General features: G+C 36.8%; 1 protein-coding gene and 1 pseudogene across 1 annotated transcript; both read left to right on the forward strand.

Annotated features, from left to right (window-relative positions):
- Positions 1 to 349: 349 nt before the first annotated feature.
- Positions 350 to 6292, forward strand: LOC149018251 (sm-like protein LSM2). Its single transcript, XM_089154320.1, has 3 exons — positions 350 to 557; positions 697 to 855; positions 5448 to 6292. The coding sequence occupies exons 1-3, from the start codon at positions 555 to 557 to the stop codon at positions 5565 to 5567; spliced, it is 282 nt and encodes a 93-aa protein (XP_089010446.1). The 5' UTR covers positions 350 to 554; the 3' UTR covers positions 5568 to 6292.
- Positions 6293 to 14428: 8136 nt separating this feature from the next.
- LOC149018252 (UDP-glycosyltransferase 88B1 pseudogene) lies at positions 14429 to 16277 on the forward strand (annotated as a pseudogene).
- The last annotated feature ends 2569 nt before the right edge of the window (positions 16278 to 18846 follow it).

Genomic DNA, 18846 nt, shown 5'->3' on the forward strand with positions numbered 1-18846 from the left:
TAAAATTTTAAGTAACCATTTGCATAATCGAAGAGAATGAAATTCTTACTATAATCCATAATAAATAAAAAGCCTATTATAGATTTTGAAAATTCTTCTTTAAGTAAATACAAAACTGATAATAGATGAAAAACAATTTAAAATAATAAAAAACCCATAATTAAGAATCATAATTGATAAAAATAATCTCCTATTCCACCAGTCCATCTTCATTGGGATAAAAACAGTTTATTAATTTATTATTATTATTTTTTGATTATATAATTAGTATTATTATTATTTTTTAGGGATTAATATTATTATTTTAGCTTTCCGTTGTAAGCTCCAACCACCAAGTTCGGATCCAACGTCTAACTTCTAAATTCTGTTTAGAGAATAAATAAACAAAATTGCTTCATGTTCGAAGAACTTGAGAGTAATTCAGGAAGAACAAGATAGGGAAGCTGAGGAGCGGAAAATCAAACAAATTTATAACAAGGATCTTCGCTTCATCGTTAAGAGCAAAGGGGTTTCTTTCGCTTTCTTTCGTTGTTCTACAAGTGCTACGGTTTAAGATGGTAAATTCTTTTCCTTCTTAATAAAATTTGTAACCTTTTGTTTGATTCCTTCACGAATTTATGGTTTTCTGATTATACAGTTCCATTGTTTTCATTCTTTCTTTCTTTTCTTTTCTTTTCTTTTCTTTTTGCTTTGTAGTTGTTCTTCTCTTATTTCAAGGATTTAGTGGGAAGAGAAGTGACGGTTGAATTGAAGAATGATCTCGCCATTAGAGGAACTCTCCATTCGGTTGATCAATACCTAAATATTAAGCTAGAGAACACGACGGTTGTTGATCAAGACAAGTATCCTCACATGGTAATTTCCGTTTAAGTTATTGCCATCGTTCCTTATTTGGAGAATTCTCTAACTGGTTTAAATTTACTATCTGGGCGCAAGATACTTGCTAGGCAAAAACCTGAGAATGTAGGGGATTTAGGTTTCTGATTAGGGTCGGAAGATATGGAAATTATAAATTTACCACGAAATATGAGGGTTCTTTGTTAACTAGTTTGAAGGAAGGAGAGAGCCTATAGCGCTCAGTGCTCACCAATTGAGCTGCAATTCCATCAAGTAAAACCCTGAAAGAAAGATGGTGCATTATAGAGACCCAATGATCTTGTGCTGAATGATTTGCAGGCAAGCTGATATTTTTCCACTTCCGTTTGGACAACCATGAAATCATTGAACTTGGTTAAATCTTCCAATGTTCTAACATATGGGTGGTCTGCAATATGAAACTTTATAGTTACCATGGTATCATTGATGTATCCATGGTGTGATGAGAAGGGACATATAGATATAGATTCTGTTTTCATACAATGTTCTTCTGGTGTTACAAATGCGTAATGGATACACTAGTCTTGAATCACAACCTATAAGTGACTTGGCAAGTGAAGATGTGATGGAGATGAAATTTAAGCTGATAAAAATCATGTCAGTCCAGTTAGAGGGCAGGGATGGGGTAACCATATTTATAATTTGATCAATTTTCCCTTTTCATATCGATGGTACATTGACTTTGATAGAGTAGTATTGATCCACTAGGCTCTCATTATGCCTAAAACACATTGTTTGGGTTCACTAATATCATACAATAATCTAAATGTATGACATGTTGAGATATATGCATAGCATGTAGTAGAGTGGATATGCAATTTTATTTTATTTTTTTAAATTTTAAGCTGGTTGGTTTATATTGATGAGTTACACATTGTAGTTCTTTCCAACTATGTCAATATGTTTGACAAATGGCCATGATATATTTTTAAAAGAGTGTAAGCCAGGAACCCAAGTACCCAACGTTAACAAACATTGTGAGGTGTTAACGTTGGGTACTTGGGTTCAAGTATGCTAGCCCAATGATGTTAAAGCTGGCAGTTGGCTTTATTTAGTGTGTAAATTTTAAGGTATAAAATCTTTTCATGTTTTATATTGTTAATTGTATTGGGTATGGGGCTCATTATACTTTGCGCCCAAGGTGACAGCAAAGTAGTTGAGCATTCTTAAATTACTTCCCCTTTATTTGCTTAACTCCAGATGGGATTCCCATTTTAACTTCCCTCACTTGGTTGAGTCTAAGTGGGACTCTAATTAAGTCGTAGTGTTGAGGAAAAGAGCTTATAATAAATAGACGGAAGGAATACGAGAAAGTGACCGTGAAAATTCGGATTTCCTCTCCTTGCTCTCTGTGACTTCTCTATGAGGAAGAAGTTAGGAAGAAGTTGAACCTTAACCTCCATCATCCTAGTTTCCCAATTTGGAACATGGAGTGCATGAATACAAGAAGATAGATTAAGGAAAGCAAGGAGGCACCGCCTATGTCTAGCAACATTGCATTCAAGTACATAGAGTTATGTGATCTTGAATCCATCTCCACATATGTTGTTTAATATTGGTGTCAGAGCCAGATTGATCTGTTACTAGAAGACCCTATGGGTCAGCCCAGCAGCGTGGGGTAATTTTTCAACAGTAGGGGCATTTTGAGCAGTCATATTCAGGCCAACTAGGTCTAGCTACAAGTAGAATTTTATTTAGAGTCTGACTATGTTCTTATTTTGTTATTTGAGTCAGCCTTTGTCAAGTTATTTAGCAATCCTTATGCACTTAGGAGTTTTATTTAAAACAGAATTCCTTTAGTTGATGTCCTATTTCATCAGTAGTCTAGTCCTACTTTTATGTTGTTATTTGGGTTAGCCTAGGAGTAGTTAAGTTGGAGTCTTATTTTAAATAGGATTCCTTCTTAAAATAAGAGTCCTTTTCTGTTTTGCTTTTAAAGTTGATTCCTAGTAGGAGTCTTTCCATAAAGGCCATACATACAGTCTATTGCTTGTAACCAAATCAGTTTTGATGAATAAAATAATTGAAGGAGAGTTATAGCGGAGATCAAGAGGATCGAGTAGGATTCTAAGGTTCTCAAGTGTAGGAATTTCCTGCGGCAACAAGGTTATTTGCATTCCTCCATGCAATCCTCTTCCACAAGCAATCAAATTGGAAAGCCAACAATCCCAAGCCTGCTTTTTACCCCTTCCTCTCCAATGCATCTAGCCTTCCCCCTTCTTCCCTCTTCCATCGCATTACTGTAATTCCTCTTACCGCCCATTTGGCCCTTCCCCTCTTCCTTCAAAACCCTAAATCCCATATCTCTCAATCCCATGTACCAACTTCCTTCCCCTTTAGAAGCACAACCCCCACCTCCATCTATCATGTTAGTCCTAACCCTAGCCCTATTTACACCCTACAAACCCAATAAAATTGAAACCCTAATTTCCTAAAACCCTGGACTTCTGCAATTTAAATCTGAAACCCCTAGACAACCCTATATCCTTAACTGCAGGTGTTTAGTAACCCTAATTGCCTGCTGATTTCTTTATTGGATCTTGTATTTTGGCCCTCACTAGTGTGGTTACGTCACAAGTTTAGGTTAGGGTTGTCAGCAATGGTTGGCTGTCGAAATCCTATCCTCATCTTTGTCCACCAACTCCTCTCAATTCAGATCATTGTACACAGGCCTTTAACCCCCATATCTGCATAAAATCTACAAACACAGTCGCCACCCTAATCTCCCCCTTCCTGCGTTGATCCTCCTCTCTTTATCTTCTTGTTACTGCATTGCATTTGATCCACTTCTTCCATGGAGATCCCTGCCAGCATGCTCTCTCTGTTTTGCATCTTCATCATTCCAATTAGATTCCTTTATGACTTTGATGGAAAATATACCCAAAGCATTCCCGATGACTTATTTCTTATCAGCTTGAATTTCATCTCACATTTTGACATATCAAGTCACTTATATGTTGTGATTCAAGACTAGTGTATCCACTATGCATTTGCAACATCAAGAAAACATTGTATAATAACAGGATCTATAGCTATATGTTCCCCTCATCACACAATGGATATATCGTTGGCAAATCACAAATAGGATCTAACTGATTCAGCATTTATCATGCCCCCTTGTATTATTGTTTTTTTTTTGTCACTTTTGAAGTTCAAAAAAATCATTTGTTAGGTCAAAATTGTTGTTGAAAATTTTATTTGCTTTTAGAATTTGATTTTGGGATTGGGCTTGAAGAGAAGGCATGAATGGGGTTCGAGACACTTGAGGATTTCTCAGGTTTTATTAGGGTTTAAGAGTTTGGCATGCAAAGGCTTAAGGTTTGATGATTCTATTTTCATTATGTTTTGATACAAAAGTAGATAGATGGACAAGCCCTGGATCCATCTCAGCAAAGCATAATTTGTCCCCTTTTTTTTTCTTTCCTGAATTTTGTTTTCAACACTGTCTTTATATTTACAGATGAGAGTTGATAGTTGGACCTAACGGACACAACTATTGGAGTGGGTTCAAGTGCCATTTATTTGGGAAATCAGGGGAGGTGCATGAAAATAGTGAAAGTTGATGAGTGAAAATGGAAGTACAACTTACCTTAAGAGAGGTGCAAGTGAAATTACCTACTTTTTAATGTACTCAATTACCAAGCAGAAGTGTGGATTCCACCAAAAGGAGAGGTGATGTTAAAATTTAATATATTCCACTGGGGATCTAGGAACTTCTGGAGTTGGAGGATGATCAATTCAAACAGTGGTGATATTCTGAGTGTCTAATGTGGTACAATTGGAGTTGGAAATAAAGTGTGGGCTCGATTAATGTTACCAGTTTGGGTTTGGAATTATCATCATTGAAGGACATATATTTACAATTACAATCATTGTGTGACTGGCTTCCTATAAAGAGAGCTCAGAAATGACTCATTCTTATATGGCATGTGCAGTTTGCTGCCTTCCAAATTTACTGCTTGTTCAGATGGAAGCCAAGGACTAGAATGTGAAAGATTAATAGAGCAATGAAACATATGAAGCTGGGTTTCTGCACATTCCATTTCCCTTGTCTATATGTGAAACATTGGTTTGTTTTTGTCATGGCTCTCTGTTTACAAGGGAAGGGAAGGAAAGTGAAACCACTTACAAAATAGCAAATGGAAACTTTGTACTGATGCTTTTACAACTACCTTAAATTCTTAGTAAATATGGTAATATAAATTTTTAAATTGAATCTGTGTTTTCCGTTTACAAATGAGAAACCTAATCACAAATCTTGCAAAATAGTAATCACTAGATTCAGAATATTCCGTTGTAAGTTATACGATCATGTTGGATAATTATCACAAAAAGTTTCCATTTTAGTTTTAATTTTGTTCTGTTTCCCTTCCCTTTTTCTTTTGCAACCAAATGGAGCCTCTGTGAGTTTCATGTTTGTCAATCATATTTTGCTGTGGGTTGCTCTATTTTGTGCAATTCTTCTGCCATTTTTCTTTTGAGAGGTTCCTTGTGTGCATTTAATTATCTTTTCCACCAAAAAAAAAAAAAAACAACCACCCTGAACTTACTAGTTTCTCTACTCTTGACAGCTTTCAGTGCGGAACTGCTTTATCAGGGGATCAGTTGTGAGGTATGTGCTGCTTCCCTCAGATGGAGTTGATGTTGATCTCCTTCATGATGCCACTAGGAGAGAAGCTCGTGGTGGCTGATTATTATCTTATTTCTCTTCGATAAACAGGGGGAGAGCTTAATAGGGTGTTGTTGTGGTGATAGTCACTTTATAATTTAGTATTTTAGATGTATTGTTCTTAGGTGTGGTTAACTTTTTACCTGGCAGACAATTTATTATGTTCCTTAGTTGGTGAGTTTGGGGGCTGGGAAGATGACTTTTTATTTTTGAAGTCATATTTTGCATCATTGCTTGTGAGGAATTCATCTATAGAGGTCTTTAACCACCCAAAAAAAAAATTACTTGAGGGATTCGGATAATGTTCCATACATGTACAAAAATGATCTAACATCTGTTGGAATGTATTTTTCCTTTGAGAACCAAAATTTGATGAAGCTTGCCACCACAAGTATGCAAAGGATCTAACAAGTTACAAATGTGTCAGCTGGGATGTATTTTTCCTTTGAGAGTCAAATTTTAATGGAGTTCCCCACCACAAGACCACCATGGTTGATTTCTTTCATTATCTTTGAACTCCTTTTAAACTTGGTTGTGACAATTTGCCAAGAGAAGGTTGATTCTTTCCATTGATTGTATACATAAAGGTCACATTTATATGTGGAATTAAAAGCGCTTGGTTAAAAGAGAGAGTAATTCATAGGAGATTGGAGACTAATTCGAATTTGATGCAATAAATGATTTGCCACCTATGGGAGAATTCAAATAATTCCAAGAATTGATGACTTTGTGATGCCTAGAAGATAGGTTAACTTTGATTTGTTACAGCCTGGTCCTCTCAAATAAAAAGATTGAAATCAATTAATCAAAAAAAAGAAACAGGGGGGGGGGGAGGAGAGAGGGAAGGAAGAGGGGGGGGGGGGGGGTTTTTTTTTAATTTTTTTTTTACCCCCCCCCCCCCCCCCTCCTTCTTCTTTCCCACTCCTGCTTGGTTTTTGCCTCAGTGTTCCCCCCCCCCCCCCCCCCCCCCTTTTTGGTGGGTGGCGGGCGCCCCCCGGGGGGTTTTTTTTTTGTTGGTTGTTGGTGGGGGGGGGGCCGGGCGGGGCTGTCCCCCTCGCCCCCTTGGCCCCCCCCCCCCCTCCCTCGGCCCCCCCCGGGGGGGGGGGGGGGGGTCCCCGTTTCCCCCCTTTTTTTTCTTTCTTGGTGGTGTGTTCTTCTCTTTTTGCACCTTGGTGCCCTTGAAATCCCCCCCCTTGTCTCTCTTCAGTCTTGTATGTACTCTTTTGGGTGTCTTTCGTTCAATTTGTGATATCATGAAAGCAAGTAGCTCCATTGTGTCTCATGGACCCATCTTCCATCTCCTGTCTGGATTCGTCTCATGCTAGTGGGGAACTTTCCCCAGGCACTGGTGGATTGGTTAGCATGTGACATCTCCTTCAAACTTGACCTCTCATGTGCTGAGTTGAAGAGCCACCGTATGTACTAGGGTGGCTGATAAGACTCAATCTACACTGCCCTGAGCCCTACCAATAACCCTTCTAACAGCAAAATAGAGTTTCATCCATTAACACAAAAAAAGTAATAACAGCAACCTGAATTAACTCTGTTTATTTAATGTCATTGTTAATCATTCTTCAGAGATGTATGCAACTATCAATGGATGAATAAGACTCCTAGAATTGAAATACAGCAAGTAACCATGACCTCTCCTCCTATTCAGATTCAATGGTTTCCTTACATTACAATTCCCCTATCCTGAGAGGTACTCCTCTCCCCAGCAAGCCCTTCAGCTGCTACCTTTCTTCCCCCTCCCTCTCTCCCTCCCCCAACTCCTTACATATTTCTCTTCTTCTTTGATCCTAACCAACTCAACAAACTCCTCACGCATAACTAAATTTCCCACTCTCAACCAATCATTTGTTGCCAGCTGGATGGTGCCCTTAGTTGCTGCCGTCCACTTGGGTGTTGCCCACTCTCAACTAATCATTTGTTGCCAGCTGTACCCTTAACTGTTGCTGTCCACTTAGGTGTTTCCAGTTGGCTTCTCTTTAGCTGTATTTCCCGTAGTATCAGTAGGTTGCATCTTGTAGTCCCTACCCTTCTTTCTTTTGTACACTTTGACTATTAGGGGTTTATCAGTGGCTAATGAATAATGACCATGCTGGGTTTTTTTTTCTTCTTTGTGCATGGAAATGAGATCAGTGAAAGTTGATGAAGTTCATTTTGTGTTGGTTGCTCTGGACAAATTTTTGGGGAAGTTACAATAACTCTAGGACATGCATTAGGTGTTATTCTCTCAGCCTTAAATTTAACTTTGGTTATCCAGGTACCAGCAGATGAAGGTCCTCTTTTCCTTTGCTATTGAGTTCCTGAAACTTCATTGGATGTCTTAACGAATATGTCATTCTAGCTATAATTGTTATCCATGACAGGGTAATGGCTAGATGATGAATGCTCCTGTGGGTTTGAGCAGTTCAACAAATGTGAAAATCCTCATTCCCCACTCTCATGTTATGGCATCCAGTCTCTCCTGAGTACATAAATATCAACACATGTCTACCCCTCAGTTGTCCAATTTGTCCATGGATGTCCAACAGGAGCACTTCAACAGTATCCAATTACATCAGTCTTTCACTTGGACCTGTATCCATGTCTGAAACTGAGGTCAAAGTTTAATACCCAATCACCAACTCTTAACCAGGGTTTCTCTCTTTCTACCCTTTGGGTTTGACAATGCCATGGCAGCACCACCTTCTGTTTCCTCTTTCACCCTCTCTGGCTCTGGCCGTCAAAGCACTAGAGCATAATTGATGAGAGGAAATACATATGTGGGACAATTTAGGTTGTTATGAATTGTGTGCCTCAATTGTGTGAGAATCAGGACATAAAGGGATTCTTTGGCGCCCCCTTTCAATCTTTTTCTCTTAAATTCTAAACCCAAGTTCATTCAAGTGGCAGTGTGCACAGTGGTGCCAATGGTGGCATGGCCTTTCCACACTGAGCAACACATGAACATCGCAGTTTTGGTGTAGCAGATGTAATTGGCTCTGCTAGCGGAGGAATTGGAAGATTGGTTGGTGATTGCATAGGAGATCGAGAAACGAGCTTTGCTGTAATTGAAAAAAAACAAAGGGTTTTGAGAGAAGGGAGTTAGAAGGTGAAGAAAGAAAGAAGCCATGGCTGCATATATGGTCTCATGGTGCAGTGGGGGCAACATGGCAAAATCAAAATCTAAAGGGTCCCTATGTTTGCAATTAATTACATCTACTACTTTGGGAAAAAAAAAAAATCAATTATAAATCCTCCCTTATGTTTTAGCAAAGTTGTTCATTTATAGCTTTCAATTCTATATGTAATTTTTTCAATTGGAAAATTATCGATTTCCTAAATTTTCTCCAAAAACTTTGATTCCTTTGTTTACCTAAAATATTCTTTGATGCTTGAAATTTAAACCACTGATTTTATTAGATTTAATCATAACCATTAATTTTTTTTTTCTCACTAATTGACTATTTTCGCATTTTTAGTTGATTGACTTCAAACTTATCTTTTATCCTATAATTTCTCCTCTAACTTTTTTATTTCGGCATTCATAAGAGTATTTTCTCTCTATTAATTTCTTCTTCTACTTGTACATCTTGTGCTTCACTTATGTCAATTACATATTAGGATTTATCTATCTTTATATCTCATTCTTTATTTTTTATCTTATCTCTTTGATTTTTCTCAATAGTTTACTCCTAAATTTAGTAATCACTATTCATGATCTTATAAAGTTTTAAATTTTAACAAATCTATTCATACCATTTTGGTACTCATGCTTTATTTCAATATATTTTTAATAATTTACATATAATTGTATTACTTATATTTTAATCCTCCTAATAATTTATGTATATTTTAATGTGTGGATTTCACGTTTGAATATAATAAAATGATTCAAATATGAGACTCTTCATGGGTATCATATGGCCCCTACATAATATGTGTGGTGAAAAGGTGTTAGTGCTCGTCCGATGGGAAAGTGATTCGAATTTTTATTATTTGGCTCCCCTCAAAATGTTGAATCCAGGTTTTGCCTGTTAAGATTGGATTTTGATCTAAATAGTTTTCAATAAGATAACGTACTTAAAACTTAGGATGACTATTGTTTTTGTTTTTTTTAACGCACTAGAATAGAATTGGATTTCTTGGGTGCTTTAAAGAGATGACTAAATATTCAGAATGTCTAATCACTTATAATATTCACACCTTCGAAGAATAATGTAGAATTACAAAGATTCCTACTAAAGGAAGAAACTCTATTGCCAACCATTGAGATACAAGAAATCCATGTTAAAAAATAATGCAATTCATCATTACCAAAATTATTCCAAAGCATACTTGATGCTCTAAATCCTAAAATAACCTTCGCTACACAAGGCCTCTCACAATGTATTCTTATCCACTTGAAATAGAACATTTAAAGTACTTTTTAGCTCAACCATGATATTATCATCAGTTCACTTTGATTTTTTTATCTAATTATTTCCAAGATATTTGCTGTATCTTAAATGGGCTATGTTCAAAACTTTTTCAATTCCTTCCAATATCTCATATCTTAAATTAGAATCTTCATTGCCTCTCTAGAAGATTAGATGATTATGAAGTTGATGAATATCATTCGCTTAATTCTCTTTAGTTTTCACAATGTTATGGATACTTTATTTTGGTCCATTAAACCACCAAATTAGTCTACAATTAAGAAGTTCACCAACTGAGGTTGAACCTATATGTATGTTCAAAATGCATTTCACAACGATTTCATATTGAATGAATTACGCATGCTAAGTAATAAAATACTGCTAAGTGTCCGTTATACTGAGTCAACTCGTTAATTTTTGTCATCAAAATGGTGAGGCGAAAACAATGATTTCATTTCAGCTATTCGTATCAGCATTTATTCTGTTTGATCTTGTGTGTGAGAATTGAATCTGATCTTGGTGGAGTGAGGAGAGAGTTTAACTCTTATCTTCTAACCCTGCATTTACAGTTTCAAATTTCATTACTTCTCCAGTTCTCCTCTTCCTCAACTTCTTCTACTGATGAAACCTGAATGAATCAAAACCCCAATATAACCGATTATATATAGATAAATTGGGGATGAGAATATTACAAAAAGATAATTATTATTATCCCCTATATTATTGTTTAATTATTACTTTTATCCCCTATACTTTTTGAAATTACTGATTCAATTTTAGACTTTTACTGTAATTATTGATGTCCCCTTGTTGTTAAGTTCAATTAGTTAAGTGATGATGTGGTATCTTTGATTTATGTAAAAATTCAAAAATAATCCCAAAATTTTACTTATTTTATACTTGATATTAAATTATATATATATATGAGGAAAAAATATTATTTTTTTGTTTCTTAATTCAAGAAATATTAAACATTCAACTATAACTGTCTCTTAAAACCATTAGAATTGAAGGGGCAACAGTAATATTATAAAGGATAATGTCATTTTAGTAATTAAGTAATAGCACAGGGACAATAGTAATTATCTAAAAAATAATAATAAAAAAGGGGGTAGAGCTACATTGGGGCTAGGGGTCGTGCTCCCAAAAAAATATATATGGTTTTTTCTCCTTTTCAAAATTTTGGAATTTTCCCGATGACCCTCTTTCCATGTGAGAAATATCAATAGTATCGTTGAGTCCTTGATTGGAGAATTTTTTTTAACTATAATGATAATGAGTTAAAAATTTGTTGTATTTTGTACGAAATATTCGTATTTAGCCCATTCTAATGTTAAATCTTAAGTCCGTCCTATTACGGTGGTTCATTATTTACTGCATTCTCCAAAATGATCGATTCATGGATAAGGTGATGCCAAGTGAACCTTGTGGCAAAATTAGGTAGGGCATTCCATGAAACTCAAAGTCCTTAGGCTTTTCAAGGGATTTTTAAAACGCAATGTTAGTACACTAATATCTTTACTTCTACCCAACGGCTATTTTCTGTGTCATTTGCTTTGAATGCCTATTGGAGTAATTGTATTACAAATTTTATAAAATACAAAAATTGAAATTGCAACACAATTGAAAGATGAAGATCCTTAGTCAATCCGGAGAGCTTGATGTTGCAACCGAACGAACCACCGATCAATAAGGTTGAATCACACCTTGAGTGCTGTCTTTAAGGTAATTGATGCACCCTACTACCAAGGGTTCTTCGCACCACCACCTCTAAAATAAAGCAACCTCAAACTAAAAGATGATGTAGTTCTTCTAGTCCCTTCAAAGAGCCAAAAGCTAGAGCACAACACTTAGATCAACTCAAATAAAGAATTTAACTTTGTAACATAAATTATGCAAGTGTGATGAGTGTTTCTATTACACACCACATGCAAGGAAGAGTTGTGTTTGGCCCAAACCACACATCCTCACAAGGGGGAGAATCAATGGGATTGTCCCTCCTCCACTAATGTGGATAAACCCCTTTTCCTAACCTCCTTACTACTTAGAGAAGTAACTCTTATATTCACTTCTTTGGAATGAATTGGATTTAATCCATTCAAATACCTTAACCCCACTCATGGTAATGACCATGAATGATCATAAAGTTGAAATGAAAAATGAAAGTCAAGAGTTAGAATTTGAGTAAATTCCACCCTTCAAGTAAACCCACCTCATCACCATGATCAAGACATTTAAGACTCATGAAGGGCCTCCTTTACTCATGGTGCCTCATTATCACCCTGACCTCATGGGTCCTACACACAAACAAAACAATTAAATAAAAAAAAATGCAAAAACTAATTTTGAAAATTAATATATAGATTTTAATAAATAAAAAAACCTAACAATACCTAACATTCATTTCCTCATGGATGACCACTAGAGTCCGGCAGGTTCCTACCTGTGTTATGGTTATTACATCAATTGCAGCTGGGTTTTCCTATTAGAAGGACTTGTAACCTTCTTCTTATGAGTTCTAATTAGTTCATTTCCTTTCAAGAGAAAACAATGTATTTCCTTGATGGTTTTGAGCCACACAGTCGGGGGCGGAACCAGGATTCAATATTAGGGGGCCGAAGAATGGAAGTCTAGATTAGGGAAGCACCAACGTTTTTTTGTGGCCCGTATAAGACCCATTGGGAATCCCACCTATGAATTATTTTATTATATTAAGGAAAAGGCCCACATATATTTTGTGGGGCCCACACATTTGACAAAAAAAGTAAATTATTGATAATGATATTTTTGTTCAATATATATATATATATATATATATATATTATTTATTATTTTTTTTTGTTAAGATATTTTTGTTCAATAAGATACAGGTAAATTAAAACATCAATACAAAAAAAAAATTCACATGACTTCAACCCTAAAATGTCAGATGCAAACCAATTTGTTTTTTTAAGTAAGAGATGCAAACCAATGGTAGTTAGTTGCCTTACTAAGTATTGACATTTTATTTATAATATAAAATCAAAATGACAAAAAAAATTAAAGAAAGAAAGATAATAAATAAAGTGAGAAAAAGAAAGACTACCTAATAGAGAAGATTTTTTCCAAATTTTTCCTTAACCCACAATTGTAGAAATGGAAGAATAAATATGAAGATAAGAGGAGAGAGGAGATACGAGAGAATTAATAGGTATTAAGATTTTTTTTTCAAACATTTCCTTTCAACCTAGAAAGAGAAGAGAATAAATAGGAATAAAAGATTTGAGAAAAAAGAGAAGGGAGAATAAATAGGGATTGAAGAGTTAATTTTTAACTAATGATGACATTTATATTCATTATTTTATCTCTAAAAGTTATTTTCAATATTGAGGGGGCTAAATAGTGATATTTCACATGTAAGAAGTGAAAAAATTGAAAAAATGAAAGAAATTAATATAAAAATAAAAAAAATAAGGAACTATAAAAAAAATTTAAAAATCGGGTGTGGTTTAAAACTATTAGAAGAGCACATTGTTTTTCTTTAGTGGGAGGGATCTTGCTTCAATGGTAATGCTGTCTATGATGCCCATGTCAAATGTATGACACAAAGATTTTATTAAATCTCAAATACTAAAAATTAGATTTGCATGCTTGAGTAGTTTTCTTTTTCAGGGTTGCTAAACTCCGTTTATTTGTTACCCAAAAAAACAAATTTCCAAACAAATCAGATTTGGCTCAAATACATTAGTATCCAAATACAAATTCGATTAGAAAAACCACTATCTAAATAAGAATCCGAGACTTATTAACCCTTTTTTAGAGAAAAGAATGTTTAATACATTACTCTAACAGGATCATTTCCAATTTTCGATTATCTGGTTACCGATTATTGGATTTCGAATCCGATTATCATCTATTTTGAAATAAAAAATTGTTGAATACTTTACTCTATTCAAATAAATTTTTATCTGAATATTATCCAATCTAATAAACAATCATATGAATTTAGTTACAGTTCTACTAAAAATACCATGTGTATTTTGCCAAGTTAGGATTGGTTTAATGTAAATATTTATATTTCTCAGTGGAGTGATCATGGGTTTAACCCTTGCCGACAATATTTCATTTTCAGTATTAAAAAAAAAAAAAAAAAAAAAACAAAGTGTACATTTAATCAATTTAAGGGAAACAAAACTATTTGCAGTTGAAATTTAATAAAATTCATAAAAAAATAAAATAAAATAAAAGGACACACGAGACGATATGGACGATTTTTTTTGTTTTCTTCTCTGAAATATAGATTCCTTTCAAATTTCAATAAATAAATAAAAGATGGGCAACAGATTCCACGCGTCTCTAGCAAGCTGACAAGGGAGTGATTCGTCAGATAGGCGACCTTTTACCAAGCAAACTAAACAGTGACGCAGGCAGTGATGGAAGCTTCGGCAATGACGACCAATTTATTAAGCTATTAGCACTTTCATCTCGGGGACCGATTTGCAGAAGCAGAGAAGAAGAAGAAGAAGAATCAATGGAAGGCACCGTAGTGTTGTATCCTCTGGTGGCCATAGGCCATCTGGTATCGATGGTTGATCTGGGTAAGCTCATCCTCCATCAATGCCATCACCGTCTCTCCGTCACTGTCGTCGTCACAACCGACCAATATGTCACTTCAGAAGTCACCGCCTTCCTCCGCCGCGCCGCCGAAACAACCCCTTCCATCACCTTCCACCACCTTCCTTTCCTCTCGATCAAACCTTCTCCTAATCGAAGCCACGCAGCAGTCGGCACCGAACTCATCCGCCTCAACAGCCCAAACCTCCTCCGTGCACTTCAAACCATCTCGGAAACCTCCACCATTCGAGCTTTTGTTTTGGATTTCCTCTGCGCTCCTGCATTTAGCGTTCCATCTGATCTGGGTATCCCTACTTATTATTATATCCCTTCAGGTGCCATCTTTCTCAACTTCATGCTTTATCTCCCCACTCTCCACAATCAAACCACCAAGAGTTTCAAGGACCTCACCACAACCAATCTCTATTTTCCGGGCTTGCCGCCCATTCCTGCTACGCAAGTGCCTGAACCCTTACTGGATCGAGAAGATGAGGGTTACCCATGTTTCTTAGATGTGAGTTTTAGCCTACCCATGTCAAAAGGAATCATAGTAAACACTTTTGAAGCCCTCGAATCAAGAGTGATCAAAGCCATCACAGATGGGCTTTGCCTACCAGGAGCTCCAACCCCTCCTGTTTACTGCATCGGACCATTGAACGCCAGTCCCATTAGCAAACCTGTAGAGGTTGTTGACTCTGCAAATCCGTGCTTGTCATGGCTCGATAGGCAACCGAGTCAGAGCGTCGTGTTCCTCTGCTTTGGAAGTCGAGGTGTGATGTCGAAGAAACAAATCAAGGAGATTGCAGTTGGGTTGGAGAAGAGTGGACAGAGATTCTTGTGGTCTCTGAGAAAGCCGCTCTCAGAGGACAACAACAACAACAAACACTATTCGATGGGTCAAGAAGAGCCAGGTTTGGAGGATTTGTTGCCGGAAGGTTTCTTGGGCAGGACCAAAGACCGGGGACTCGTGGTCAAGGTGTGGGCCCCGCAAGTGGAAGTGCTTGGCCATGAATCGGTGGGTGGGTTCGTGACTCATTGTGGATGGAACTCGGTGTTAGAGAGTGTATGTGCAGGAGTGCCAATGGTAGCATGGCCTCTGTATGCTGAGCAAAACCTGAACAAGGCAGTTTTGGTGGAAGAGATGAAATTGGCGATGCCGTTGGAGAAATCTGAAGATGGGATTGTGTGTGCAGGAGAGATTGAGAAACGAGTGAGAGCATTGATGGAATCGGAGGAAGGGAAGGTTTTCAGAGAGAGGAGTAAAAAGATGAAGGAAGAGGCCATGGCTGCCTGGTCCGATGTTGGTTCTTCTATGAATGCTTTTACCAAGCTAGCTGAACCATGGACCTCTTAATGTCAACTCTAATTGCAATTGAGTCCTTCGTGGACCGTGACCAAATATTTCCTTCCCAACTTCAATTGATAACTTTATAAGAAAAAAACTATCAAAGAGTTTGGTTTGTCGATAATGATTAATTCTTCTTAATAAAAAAGTAAATGCTCGTTTATACTATAATTAAATTATATATAAAAGCGACCGTAAGGATACAAGGGAGCTGCACTGTGCACGTACTTACGTAACCTTCAAATGAACGTTAAATATAAATAAACAAAAATTTCTTTATGATTATATATAATAATAATTTTTCACTACTCAATATAAATTAATAGTTAAACAAATTAAAAAAATAAAAAATAAAATAAAATCATCCATTAATAATATGTAGTGGAGGTATCAATATGATTAATTAAAGATAAATTATAATTTTTATGACACCAAAATACCATCGTACCTATTCTTCTACTCTTCATTTCCACTTCTCTACTATAATACCGTCTGCTTCAGAGGAAATGAAGAAGGGTTTTCACTTCTTTGCTAAAACCCGCAGTTGATAATTATCTAATAAAATCTCTACCCACTTACCTAAAATCATGGGAGACATAGACCTGAATGGTGATTTTGAGGTCGATGATCCTCTTTTTATCCAAGATCTTAAGGGCGAAAGCTTGGCCGAGTCGAGGTACCCGGGCGTATTTGACCTTTCCGAAATTCCCCTCTCCTAGAGTTCTTCCGAGTTCGTACTTTCCTAGTCGCATTCACCTTTTCTCCACCTCTTTCACCATGAAAGTTTCACAATCGATCACCACCACTACCAGTACCGGCTGAGTCACCACCGAGCAAGTAAGGCTGAGGCGACCAATCTGCACAACTCCCAAACTCAGCTGATCCTCCTCAAATTTCAGGTTTGAGGTTCTACTAGGGATATCAAATGAAATAGAATCTATGAAATAAACGAGAGAGAAATAATGGAGGAAAACGGAAATGATGGATTCGCACACAACTATTAAGATTTCTCAAGTGGCCAGAGACAACTCTGAGAGCGAAAGCGCCAGGAGGCTGATAATGTAAACTGTCGTCCATTCAAAAATTTGAGTCTTTCTCTGTGTGTGTGGCAATGACGATAATGTAAACCAAAGAAATCTCTGATTAAAGTTTAGTAAAACAGAGGCAACCAGATAAATTTGGAAAGAATTTCACCAATTCCTCCAATTTTAAAAATAGGTTAGTCACCGGCTAATTGCCCTACCACCAAGCTTTTCTCCAACATCGCTTTCTTTCAGTCTCATCTATCTAATTCTCTTTATTCCATCTCAATAGCTAAAGCCACATTAACTTTATGTTCTTCACTCCAAGTTGTAGCTTTCATTTGTTCCAGCCCAACCTTTCTTGATTCTTTCACTGATTTGGTGAGAGATGAAACAGAACTGCAACACCCAACCGGAATACTCGCCGAAATAACAGCTCCAGAGGAAATGAAGAAGGGTTGGGCTGTCCAGTAAAAATGTTATTGAATCTAGGGTTTGGATTAGGGTTTGGTTTGAAGGGTCTTGAAGGAATTTTTTTAATTAATCACCGGAGTAGACGAAGAACGTGGTAAAGGAAGAATAGGTATGACGGTATTTTGGTCATAAAAATTATAATTTGTCCTCAATTAATCTTATTGGATACCTTAGGGGAGGCAGATGCAAAGTGTCTATTTATTTGAACTAAAAATGATATAAATCAAACCTCAGGAGGTCCAGATGAAAATTACCAAAAAAATTTTTATAAATGTTCCCACTGTTTGGGCTAGCACTCTAAGCCTGAGGGCTCTATATGATTTTTTTTTTCTCCTTTTGGGTCATACAAAAACCTATAGCTCTCCAGAACTAAATTAACAGTGGCTAGCACTCTAAGCCTGAGGGCTCTATATGATTTTTTTTTCTTCTCTTGGGTCAAACGAAAACCTATAGCTCTCCAGAACTAAATTTCTAAAGGTAAAGAGAGAAGTTTGTACAATAAAGGGTGGAGGGTTCTGCCATCATGTCCGGCTGAGGGAGAACTTTAATGCCCCCTTAGCTTGAAAATTTGCATGAGTTGCTGATTTATTTTGGTTTTTTTTTTGGGCTAGGGTATGGATCAATCCCAATAGCTAGGATTGCATCTCTCTATTGGACTGAACCATTGCTGAATCACATCTTCCTTCAAAGTGCAGGTTTGTTGAAAAATTAGCTGTGCTACATTTTCTAAAAACTTATCGGTTGATTAGATTGAATTTGAAATATTCTCAAAGTTGGCGCCCATTTATGAGACCATTTTTAATAGAACTTCCACTTCCTATCTTCCAAATAAGTTCCATCTTCAATGTGTTTTGCTTCAGTGTTGCACATTAATTGTGCAACACTGAGCTGTGAATGCTCCTGATTTTGCCAGCACATCCATTAAAATCTTGCCATTAATTAATAGCATGTGCGATTTTAATTGTGCAAATGAAGTAAAATCGTTGAACCGAACTGTTCAACGGGCCCCCCCCCCCCCCCCCCCCCCCCCCCCCCCCCCCCCCCCCCCCCCCCCCCCCCCCCCCGGCTCCCAAAACCAAAGAAAAAGGGAAAATTCCCACCTTCCCAACACGAGGGGGGGGAGGGCCCCCCCCCAACAAAATTTTTTTTCCCCTTTTCTCCATTCTCAAACCATACTGTTGGTAATACATCAAAAGTAATTCAATTCAATTAATTGATGGGGAAAAAATTCCTTACCTGAATTCGCTTTCCCTTACTTGAAGTATTCGCAGCGGAAGTCTAGATCCACGTTCTCGTTCCATCACCAAAGGTTTACCGGCGAGATTCCTCAATCACAGGGAAAGGGAATAATATCCACAACCCAAATGCCGTGGATTAATGGAGTGAAGATCAAATACTAGCAAAGAAGAAAATCTAAGCCTGCGATTCTAAGAGAGAGGGAGAGAGAGATGGAGCCGCCGTTTC

This window comes from Hakea prostrata, chromosome 4, assembly GCF_041222555.1.
Source record: "Hakea prostrata isolate BN-2017 chromosome 4, UWA_Hpros_2, whole genome shotgun sequence".
Classification (NCBI taxonomy): domain Eukaryota; kingdom Viridiplantae; phylum Streptophyta; class Magnoliopsida; order Proteales; family Proteaceae; genus Hakea; species Hakea prostrata.

Coding starts and splice junctions, on each gene's coding strand:
- LOC149018251 (XM_089154320.1), top strand. Junction 856..5,447: donor AAGACAAGTATCCTCACATG/GTAATTTCCGTT, acceptor TACTCTTGACAG/CTTTCAGTGCGGAACTGCTT.